Source organism: Aquarana catesbeiana, linkage group LG07 (assembly GCF_042186555.1).
Source record: "Aquarana catesbeiana isolate 2022-GZ linkage group LG07, ASM4218655v1, whole genome shotgun sequence".
NCBI classification, from domain to species: domain Eukaryota; kingdom Metazoa; phylum Chordata; class Amphibia; order Anura; family Ranidae; genus Aquarana; species Aquarana catesbeiana.
This window is the reverse complement of record NC_133330.1, coordinates 168,676,433-168,688,579: the sequence shown is the minus strand read 5'-3', so window position 1 is coordinate 168,688,579 and position 12,147 is coordinate 168,676,433. Positions and strand designations below refer to the sequence as shown.

The following is a 12,147-nucleotide window of genomic DNA, read 5'->3' as shown; positions in this document are numbered from 1 at the left end:
AAATATTAAACATTGGGTTCACGTAAACCTAAATTAAAGATATATATCATTTCCTTAGTTACTTTTGTAGGTATTTAAATGATTTATACCTACTATACATATTGTTTACAAGTAGAGTGTATATAGGTCAAATAAATTCTGATAATGAGCTTTAATCGTAAGGTGGAGAAAAGGAAAGAGAAAGAAGAAAAAGGGTTGAAAGGTAGAGGTATGGTCCACAAGGTTGTCCCGCTCGTCAGCTTATTATTCTTTTTAGTTCTCTTTGAAGCCTTAGAATGGGTGTCTCTGTAAGTCATTTAATCTGTTACCATGGCAACAGGACAGAGTCATTGAAGTTTGACAGGAACTGTTGTTTTATCCAAGGATGCCAAAGTTTTTCAGATTTTGGAATTTGATTTTGATCGATGGCTAGCATCTTAGCATTGGACATTGTATTATTCATTCTGTGAATTGTTTCTGCTAGTACCAATGTAGGAGATTTCCATGCCTTGGCCACTGTTTGTTTTGCAGCCGTTATTAGTTGGATCATAAGTTTGAATTGAGAGAGTGTTAACCATTCCGGTTTTAGATTAAGTAAAGTTAAATATGGATCTGGTTGTATTATTTTTTTAAATATTTTAGATGCAATCACGAAGACTTCCTTCCAGAAGGTTTGGATTACTGGGCACGTCCACCATATGTGTAAATATGTGCCTATTTCTGGGCATCCTCGAAAACAAAGAGCTGAGGTATTAGGTGAATATTTTGCCACTCTAGCGGGCACAAGATACCAGCGAGTTAGGACTTTATAATTTGTCTCCAGTGCTAAGATGTTGGGTGAGGGTGACTTAGATGTGAGCCATATGTTAGACCAGTCCATGTCTTCTAAAGTTCGTCCCAGGTCCTCCTCCCACGTCTGAACGTAAGAGGGTCTATTAAGATTTGCTACTCCATATAATTGATTATAAAGTGATGAAATTGTACCTTTAGCAAATGGATCTTTTGTACAGATTGATTCAAAAATGGATAATTGGGATAATGGTGTATCCCCCTTTAGGAATGGTGTATCTAAAATCTCAGAGTATATCTAAATATCTCAGAGTTTGGTAGATCATATTTTTCTCTAAGCGATGGGAATGAAAGGAATGATTTAGATGCTATGAAGTCATTTAGTGTCTGAATGCCTGATGTTGTCCAAGCTTTAAAAGAATTTGGGTAGATCCATGCCGGATAAAAGGCCGGATTTCTGATAAAAGAAAGGAGAGGATTGTGTGGAGATTGTAACTGATATTTGGTTTTTAGTTTATCCCAGAGAGATAAGAAGTGTTTAGTTATGGGATTATGAATTTTAAAGCGGTCTTTAGGATCAAGCCATAATAAATTTGATATTAATAGAGGGTCATTTTCTGAAGCCTCTATAAATACCCATAATGGGATTTCCTGTTTTGCATGGTATTTGGACAGACTGGCCAAATGTGCTGCTCTGTAGTAGTTAGTAAAATTAGGGTATCCCAGGCCTCCTTTATTTTTGGGAAGATGTAGTGTGTGTATAGGTATACGTGGTTTAGAAGAGCCCCATATAAACGAAGTTGCTCTTTTTTGTACTATTCTCAAAAAATAGGAAGGAATTGGAATAGGGAGGACTCTGAATAGATAAATCAATTTGGGTAGAATATTCATTTTGATTGCATTAATCTTCCCTATCCAGGATAAAGGAAGTTGCGACCATTGTTTTATTAGATTTGTGATCTGTCTTAATACAGGAGGATAATTGGTTGAGAATAAGTCAGAATGAGATGCTGTTAAATGAATTCCAAGATATGGGATTGATTTTTCTGCCCATGTGAATGGGAGTGCAGCCCTAGCCGGGATCAATTCCATGTTTGTGAGTGAAATATTAAGCACTAGGCATTTCTTAGGATTAATCATAAGGCCGGATAGGGCTGCAAACCCATCAAGAGCTGGTATTAAGTTAGGACCAGAGACCTGTGGTGATGATAGGAAAAGTAATATATCGTCTGCAAATATACATAATTTGTGTATAATACCTCCTACTTCAATGCCAGTTATAGTTTGGTTTGTTCTGATGTATTGGGCCATGGGTTCGAGTATAAGGGCAAATAATAAGGGAGATAATGGGCAACCCTGTCGGGTACCTCTTTCGATATTAAAGGCTTCAGATTTGTATCCAGCATATTTTATATAGGCTTTGGGTTTATTATATAATGCTTTGATCCATGTTAAAAAGTGGGGTCCAAAACCCCATTTTTGTAATGAATATTGCATATATTGCCAGGATACTGTGTCAAATGCCCTCTTAATATCGAGAGATAGAAAACATAAAGGGATTTTCCGTTTTTTAGCAATATGTGCCAATAACACTGTCCTGCGTATATTATCGCCTGCCTGTCTATTTGGCATGAAGCCTACTTGATCTCTATGTATTAATTTTCCTATAATGCTATTGAGGCGTTTTGCTATTATTTTTGCTAATAATTTAATATCGAGGTTTAACAGAGAGGCCGATAATTCACACAGGAAGTATCATCAGAAAGGGGTTTTGGGATCATACAAACAATTGCCATTAGTGTTTCTTGCCGAAAAGAATGTCCATCTAGAAGTTTGTTAAAAGTTTCAGTGAGAATGGAAGAGAGTATTTCTGAGAATGTTTTATAGTATAAAGCCGAGTAGCCGTCTGGGCCTGGTCTTTTGTTAAGTTTTAGGTCTTTTATGGCGTTAGCAACTTCATCTATAGTTATAGGCTCATCCAAACTGCTTTTTTGATTCTGAGATAACTCAGGGAAGGTTATTTTTGAGAAGAAGGATTCAGCCTCTGTAGGATTAAATTCATTGTTTGTCTTGTATAAAGTTGCGAGATGTGAGTGAAATTTATGGACTATTTTAACTGGATTACAAGTGTAAACATTTTTTGATAATTTCAAACGTATTGGTTTGAAAGATTTGTTAGTTGAATTTAATGCCCGAGCCAAATATGTACCTGGTTTGTTTGTATTCATGTAGAAATTGTGTTTGGAGCGTTTGAGGGATTTATCAACTGACTCAGTGAGAAATAGATCGTATTCCAATCTAGATTTTTCCAGATGAGATTTTGTACTCTGAGATGGATTATCTTGAAATGATATGTAGGCTGCATTAAAATTGAGTTCTAGTTTTTTTGCTAGATTTTTGCGTTCCCGTTTAAATAGTGCCATTTGTCTTTGTATTGTACCACGCAAGACAGGCTTATGAGCTTCCCACAGTGTTATTGGGGAGATGTCTGTTGTAGTATTAATTGATATGTATTCCTTTAAAGCTTGTTCAATGGCCATCTGATGTAGTGGGTGTTTGAGCATTATGTCCGGTAAGTACCACGTTGGGTCATGCGCTTTTGGTATGGCTGAGGCTATAGTAGTGTATACTGCATTATGGTCAGACCACGGAATCGGAATTATATCTGATGCAATAATTTCTGGTATCATTCCTATTGTTAGAAAAATATGATCTATTCTGGTGAAGGTTTGATGAGGGTGCGAGAAATAAGTGAATTTCTTTTTCATTGGGTTACTTTCTCTCCATGAATCTACCAGATTGTATTTGGAAAGAAGTTGAGAAAAAGGTAATCTAGAGGTTATTTTGGATGGTGTAAAAGGTGATTTATCTAGAAATGGGAGGAGGACCTGGTTCGAATCCCCACACATTATCACTGTTCCTATTTTGTGTGTATTAATCACTTGTAATATATGTGAGAGGAATGGTGTAGGTTGTTTGTTAGGAGCGTAGTAGGAAATCACAGTGATTGCTGTATCCATTATATAACCCATGAGTATCAGGTATCTACCTTCTGGGTCTTTAATTTCTGATGATAAGGTGAATGGTGTGGATCAGTGAAATGCAATTAGAGTTCCCCTTTGCTTGGTACAGGCAGAAGCCGTGTAAATTTGTTGATAAAAAGGAGAAATATATTTTGGAGTAGAATCTTTGGTGAAGTGTGTTTCTTGGAGGCATACTATGTGAGCCTTCTTGTTATGGAAAGTACGGAAGGCTTTGGTCCTTTTTTGAGGGACATTTATTCCCTGAACATTCAGGGAAAGTATATTCAGTGGTGCCATGGCAATAGATCAAATAGTTTTGACTTACTTTTTGTTATGCAGAGCTGACTGCGCAGATCAACCTGTGTGGACTGAAGAGATGAATAGATAGAAAAGAAACCAGTGAATTCTGGAGTAAAGAGTAAACAAAAAACATATGAGATTAGATGATACATTGTATAAATTATTTTTTGCAAGTAATCACAATTTACCCGTGAAAGAGAATAAATATCTCTCTCAGGGGAATAAGTGCCTTCGTCACACTCCCACATAATATGGTTGGGAGAATGAGGAGGGCTAATGGGGGTACACGGATCTTCCGCTTACAGGAGAGAAGTGCTATGTCAAAAGACATCAAAATGATGTTTCATTAATTGGAGTGCAGAATATAGTTTTTGTTGAAATTATTTATTCCAGGGTGGTTGTATATGGTTAGTCTTGCCCTAGGCTAAATAATTCAGTTAGAAAGGTACTGTTAATAACTTTGGTATTGATGAAGATAGTTTGAATTATTTTGGGATTTTAACCCTTTTAGAGTAAACAATTACATATTTTATTCATATGTAACTGTTTAGATATGTTAACTCATAAAATTGAGGTTGTATTGCTTCAGATTAGAATAAACAAAAACATAATTCTAGGAACTAGTTAGGTAATAATATATTTGTTCTAAGAAAAGAAGGAAAAAGCTTCCATTACTTCTGGATTATTGAACATATTTGTCCTAAAAAGTAATAAATCTATTGTTATTACCTGATAATATATAACTGAACAAGAATGTCCTTATTTCACTTATATATTCTAAGGCTATATGAATCAGAAGTAATAAGAAATATAACTGGAATGTAACATGATCCCACACAGTGTGTGACTATCAGAATGCAGTTACATTCAGTTATAAATATAGGTTTTTTATAGAGAACCATCTCTTAGTATAATAAATGAAGAGATATCAGGAATTAGGATGTCAGTCCATTGAATCTTCTTGGTCTATGGATGATGTGGCATAACGGCCTCTTTTGTGAGAATGATGATTCCCACTTTGTTCTGAAATTTTCTGGGTGCTGCCTGAAGGTGAAGATGATGCCATTCTTCTGCGTGTGGGAGTGTTGCTGCTTGTGGGTTCTGTCAGATTTAATTTTAAAAGGGTTTGTTGAAGTTCATCTGCTGATCTGCTTCTGTAAATTGTACCTTGGTAGTTAAATCTGACTGAAAAGGGGAAGCCCCATTGATACATAATGTTGTGGCGTTGCAGTTCCATTAGTTGGGGTTTCATGGATCGTCTTTTAGTAATAGTAAGTTGGGATAGGTCAGCAAAAATTTGATAATTGTGTCCTTGAAAATTAAGTTCCTTTTTTTCTCTTGCAGCAATTAGTATTTGTTCTTTCGTTCTGTAATAATGAAATTTTGTGATTATATCACGTGGGGGTCCATCTTTCTTTTTGGCTGTGAGGGCTCTGTGTACTCTGTCCAGTTCTAAACGTTCAATAGGGATATCTGGCTTTAGTTCTTGTAATAGAGCAGTAATAGTAGATTGCAGGTCTGTCACAGTTTCAGGTATTCCCCTTATGCGCAAGTTTGAACATCTGGCTCTATTTTCGTAATCTTCGAGCTTAGTTTGAAGTATTAAATTCTCTTTTTTTAATTGTTCCAATTCTGTTATATTTTCTTGGGTTGTAATTTCAATTTCATCCATTTTTATTTCTAAGGCTGCGGTGCGGTTTCCCAGCTCTCTTATTTCTTTGGTTAGGCTTTTTGTTATTTGGTCTGAGGTTTGTTTTAAAGCCTTATGAAGCATCTTTTCAAATTGTAATAATATTACTGGGGATACTGAGGAGGCTTGTGGAGAAGTTTGTGAGAGGATTTGTTCTGTATCTGACTCAAATGGAGAGTCTTGCTGTGACATTTTCTGTCTGTGAGAGCGCCCTGATGCTGTATCTTGTGAGGTGACTGGAGCTGCTTCAGCTGCAGTGAGTGCCTGTGAGCTCTTTGTGAGGTGATTTTTATTTCTGCCACGGTTTCCTCCCAGTACCATATTTCCTGCCCAAACTTTTACAGTTTGTTCCCTGGGGCAAAAAGGTTCAAATGGATACCTTTTGAGCCTGCAGGCTCCGCTTTGTCCTTCTCTTCTCTTCTCAGCGGTGTGGAGCTCTAACAATGCATGTCTGCTCCCATAAAGTAACATGATCTTAATCAAAGTCAGTGACCAATTACCTTCCTGAAATCACTTGAAATGCAGACAAATGGGTAATAAACAGCTAACCTGAAAATCAGCACTGCACATGGCGGGCAGCAAGCGGTTAATATGTTTTATAACAGAAACTAAGATTATAAAAAGTTATATAAGTTTATATGAAGCTCATTTCACATTGACACGCTCTGCCAGCAAGTCCACCTGCTTAGCAGGGGATCTCTTTGCTGATCCCCGCTGAGCAGGCAGATGACAGGTCCGTGTCTGCTCCACTTATGCAAAGTGGACACAGACACAGTCCGCTCTCCTCTATGGGCGGTCGGATGTAAGCGGACTGCCTGTTCGATTACATCCAACTGTCATCCGATCTGCCATATGGATGGGGGACGGATCCCCATCTGTTTCTTTTTAGCAGACAGAATCAGTTTGGATGTCAGCCGCTGCTCCGTAGAGAGCAATGGATGGACCAGTCTGCCTAAAGAGCTGAGGTTGGCTCCCCTGGGCGAGCTGTTGTAGCTGTATGTCGGCCGCTTTAAGACCTCTAGGGGGCAACTGAGCCGATGCACGTGCCCGGCGGTCTCGATGTCCGCCGGGCACCCGCGATCGCTCCACACAGAGACAGAACAGAGGTCTGTCAATGTAAATAGACAGATCTCCATTATGTCAGGGGTGCAGAGATTGATCATTTGTTCCTACTGCTTAGAAACAGTGTTAATTTTGGCAGCAAATTTCAATTTAGTGTTAGTCTTTGGACTAAAATGGCATTTTAGTTTTAGTCCTATTTTAGTCTTTTGCAATTGTTTTAGTTTTAGTCATATTTAGTCGACTAAATCTCCAGTACATTTTAGTCGACTAAAAGGTCCTACTTTTTAGTCGACTAAAATCTCCAGTACATTTTAGTCGACTAAAACTCATTTTAGTCATCTGAAATCGAATGGGTGTAATTAAATTGTAATGCATTAGTTAACATTTCTCTACAATTTACAAACTCATTATATACTGCTGGAGTGAAAAATCTCATATGTTATTATTTAAGGTATTGAGGTATGAACATGCACTAAAGGCCAGTGTTAATTTTGAAGTCAAATTTCAATTTAGTTTTAGTCTTAGTCTTTTGACTAAAATGCCATTTTAATTTTAGTCCCATTTTAGTCATCTCAATTGTTTTAGTTTTAATCGACTAAAATAGTATTAATTTAGTTGACTAAAATGTTTTAGTCGATGAAATTAACACTGCTTAACACTGCCCATCCCCCCACAGTTAGAAACACTCCCTGGGGGATACATTTAACCCCTTGTGCACCCCCTAGTGTTACCCCCTTCCCTGCCAATGACATTTATACAGTAATCAGTGGCTATTTTTAGCTCTGATCGCTGTATAAATGTCAATGGTCCCAAAAAATCTGTCCGCCGCAATGTCACAGTCCCGATAAAAATTGCAGATCACTGCCATTGCTAGTAAAAAAAATAAATAATAATGAAAATGCCATAAACCTATCCCCTGTTTTGTAGACGCTATAACTTTTGTGCGAACCAATCAATATACGCTTATTGCGATTTTTTTTTTTTTTTTTTTACCAAAAATATGTAGAATACATATCAGCCTAAACTGAGGAAAAAAATATTTGTATTTTTTTTTTTAAATGGGGATATTTATTTATAGCAAAAAGTAAAAAAATTTTTTTTTTTTCCAAATTGTCTCTCTTTTTTTGTTTATAGCGCAAAAAATAAAAATCGCAGAGGTGATCAAATACCACCAAAAGAAAGCTCTACTTGTGGGAATAAAAGGACATCAATTTTGTTTTTGTACAATGTAGCATGACCGCGCAATTGTCAGTTAAAGCGACACAAAGCGTGCCATATCGCAAAAAATGGCCTGGTCATTAAGGGGCCAAATCTTCCAGGGCTTAAGTGGTTAAATAAGATTGTAATTCATCTAATTTAGATGCAATATTGTATCACCTTCTTTTTAACCTAAAAATTGGGCCTTTTTTCATAAACAAATACAGCCAACCTAATTTGTACTAACTCCTAAAATAATCCCATTGGCAAGGTGTGAGTAGCACAATGGTGTTGTAACACAAACATATTCACTTGCTCCTTTCCCTATTATAGGATCCTGTGGCTGCAGCTATAGGCAGGAATGACAGGCAGCTGACAATGCAAACACTGCTCCAACAAACAATGTTGCTACTACCCCTTCTTCATTTTACTCATGCAAGTCAGACATAGCTACCGTGTATGCAGTATGTTACTTGCAGCAGTATTGATTACCACATATATGTGTATAATCAATGTCTCTTTTGTTAGTGATTAACATTAGAAGATAATGAAAGATGTGTCACTGATATGAGAATCTCTGGAAATAGACTTTTGCATCAATTAACCACTTCAGCCCCGGAAGATTTGGCTGCTGAATGACTGGCCATTTTTTGCGATTCGGCACTGAGTCGCTTTAACTAACAATTGCGTGGTCGTGCGAAGCTGTACCTAAACAAAATTGACTTTATTTTTTTCCCACAAATAGAGCTTTCTTTTGGTGGTATTTGATCATCTCTGCAGTTTTTATTTTTTGTGCTATAAACAAAAAAAGAGCAACAATTTTGAAAAAAATTGTTCCCTGGGAGGTGATTCTAACTGAAGGGGGAGTGGACTGACTAGAGGAAGTGACGGATCGTGGTTCCTAGCCAATAGGAACACACGATCTGTCACTGCTCTCAGAACAAAACAGGGATTTGTGTGTTTATATACACACTTCTGTGTTCTGTCCCTTGTGCTCGCGATCGCTCTTGGCCGGCGGTCATCGCGACCGTCAGCCACAAGCATCATCACCCCCCGCTGTGCAGCGGGCGCGTGCCTGCTATCCCGGTCCCACGAGCCGACGTATAGCTACGACGGTTCGTGGGATCGTGTCGACCTGCCGCCGTATGACGGCGGCTGGTCAGCAAGTGGTTAATTTTAATTGATTGCATTGCATTTTCTTCTATTTCCCAATTTGAGTAAACAGGCAAAAAAAATTATGAATTAATAAGAGTGCACATGGGCCGCCTACACCCTGAAAATCCACCTACACCCTGAAAAAAAAAAAAAAAAGTCCTCTGCTTCCACCTCCTGGGCCCCTCTGTTAACCTGATGGGGCCTAGGAAAATTTGAAAGGGTAATTTAAGCCCTGGTAAGCAAGTAGGAGTGAGGGTATGGTCTAGTAAAATTGATTTTGTTAATTTAGGCAGAAATTAACAATAAAGCTACCCTGGGCCCCCCTGTTTAGCTGATGGGGCTTGGGCCCAGTAAAACAGGACTAGTTGTACTGCCTCATCAGTGGCCCTGGGCATTCATTGAGAAAGTAGTAGTAACACCACTGTCCAGCAAAGAAAAAATATACATTTACAAGGGACATAATTTTCATGGGTTCAAATAAAAAAAAAAAATCTATACTCACCTGTATGCTGCAGCATTGGTGTGATGCTGCAGCTGTCCCACATCAGCTCTAAGCCTGAGAACTGAGTAATCAAATGACTGCTGAGTGCCAGTGGGGGACTGCCAAATGAGAAAATAAGGGATTGCAATATAAGGTAAGTATAACTTTTTTTTTTTATTTTAAGTCACCAAAAAATCCTTTTAATATGACTTTCAGCATATACATTCTAGGTATTCATAATTATACCAACCAGAAGACCACAGAGTGTCGTGTTATGCTGTGTTATGGCTTGTGGCTTCTGTAATTTGCCCATTTTGACATATAGTCAGTATAGACAGTACATTTAAACTTTTTTTCTGGGTATCTTGTGCAGTGGGTAATGTAACAGTCCAGTCTTCTATACTTGTGGAATTAAATTTAACTAAAATGAAAAATGTTTGCCAAATGTTGCAATTAAAATGTACATGGGTCATTTGTTTGTTCTGTCTTTTTTTTTTTTGTAGGTAATAAAGGAGGCAATTCAAGAAAGCATTGAATACAGAAGGGAGCATCCATCACGCTGTTCGGTGTCACTAAGTGATGTTGATGCACGGAAATTCTTTAACAAAAGCAAACAGCAAGACTGAACACTAGAAGCAAATTGTGAAGGGAAATGGACCAGCATGCTAAGAGAAAACACTTTTCACATGTAATGCATGTATAGCCAAGTAAAAGATATTATTTATCAAAATTGTCAAGATTTGTATTTGCTTTTATATTGATTTTTTTTTTTTTGACCAAAAGTAATTTCAATATTAAAGAGAGAATATTTTTGTAATTTTCAAGATATTCTGACTTTTCTGTGTCATATATTTAATGTTGACAATCCAAAAAAATTTAACTTAGCGCTGCTTTTATATAAAAACTTAAGTGCTAAATAATAAACATATATAAAGTGCCTGTGACAATCTCTAATCCATCATAGTGCAATCATGGCTGAAAAAGTCCATCTATAGTGCCAAATATAGTTGATTCCTGCTTGTGAAGATTCAGGTGACACTCCGTGCTCCCTGCCTAAGTCACCACTCACCAGCAATATTATTATTATTATTTTTATTATTATTCAGGATTTATCTAGTGCCAACTGTTTGAGCAGTGCTTTACAACATGAGGGCAGACAGTACAGGAGGAATCAGAGGGCCCTGCTCGTAAGAGCTTACAATCTAGAAGGGAATATGATTCAAAACCACATGGTTTTGTCCTGCACCAGTGGATGAATCTAGCTTCTTCCTTCTCCAATTACAAGATTCCCGTCATGGTGGTATAAGGCATACCAATGAAGAGAGAGATGTTCATAGCGTAATAAGCACTAAAAACCTTTGGGCATATATGTGATAAATGATCGCCGATGTGGCGTGTGTTCCAGCCGCCAGATAAAGGTCTCTATTTCGTCCCTGCTTGATGCATTTCGCCCCTCTTACTAGGCATCTTCAGAAGCTTCTTATTCAATATTGTACAAGATTTTTATCTTTTATGTGCCAAATGTATTCTATATATATTTTCTTTTTCTTTTTTGCTCTGTTCATTTTTATGTTTGCTTTTTTTTATCACAATCTTCAGATAATGTATTTGGTTTGTCACTGGTTAGTTTCTGGCACTAGTTAAAAAATGTGAATTGGTATTCGGTTCTTAAAGCTGCAGTTAACAGATCTCTGTTGTCTGCTTAAAATTTTTTCAATCACTGATGTTATATATGATAAAGCTATTTTTCTGTATTTTTTTAACAACTGACCAATGTCAGCATAATCATTACAGTGACCAAGTGTACAAATAAAATTTAAACACAAACCGCAAAAAAAAGTCTGTTAGGGACTTTTGTCTTCCCTTACTCCATCTGTGATGCTGGTAACATTTCTTCTCATTTCTTTCTGGTGAATTTATTGTCACTGGACAGTAAGTTGGAGGAAATCTCTATAAAGGATCCTCATATGGCAGAAAAACTTGATGGGGGTTTTTCAATGCCATATAGCAAAGCTCTGTTCAATGCCTGCCAGGTGAAGGGAGCCAAAATTAAAAGCTTCTTATCCTTATGCTGTATGTATCCCTTGTTTTGGAAAAAAGCTTGGGTAAGGAGCAAATAAAGTGTTTTCATCTTAATTGAAGCTGACCCTAAACTTTATTGTTTATCGACCTATATTGTTAATATAAAATGTTACGTTTATATAACCATTCTACATCAAATACTATCACAGCATTTTTCTGGAATGTTATTAGCAAAAGGAAATGTATTCTCCTCTGTAATAACATTATAATTTAAAGTAAATAAGGCATAACATTGACATTTGCTATCAAGAGGTACCTTTTTAAAATCTGTTTTTATATAATTTGCTCATATATGTATAATCTAATCATGCATTTTTTTAAACTAAAGAGTCAATAAATATCAATGTATGTGTAATAAAATGTTGTTTTATGCAAGTAACTTTTAAATT

General features: G+C 36.9%; 1 protein-coding gene across 1 annotated transcript in view; it reads left to right on the top strand.

Annotated features, from left to right (window-relative positions):
* Nucleotides 1-10,464, top strand: part of PLA2G4A (phospholipase A2 group IVA) — a 396,740-nt gene extending 386,276 nt beyond the window's left edge. The window contains 1 exon segment of the mRNA XM_073592869.1: nt 10,180-10,464. Coding sequence (XP_073448970.1) covers nt 10,180-10,302 — 123 coding nt within the window. The 3' untranslated portion in view covers nt 10,303-10,464.
* The last annotated feature ends 1,683 nt before the right edge of the window (nt 10,465-12,147 follow it).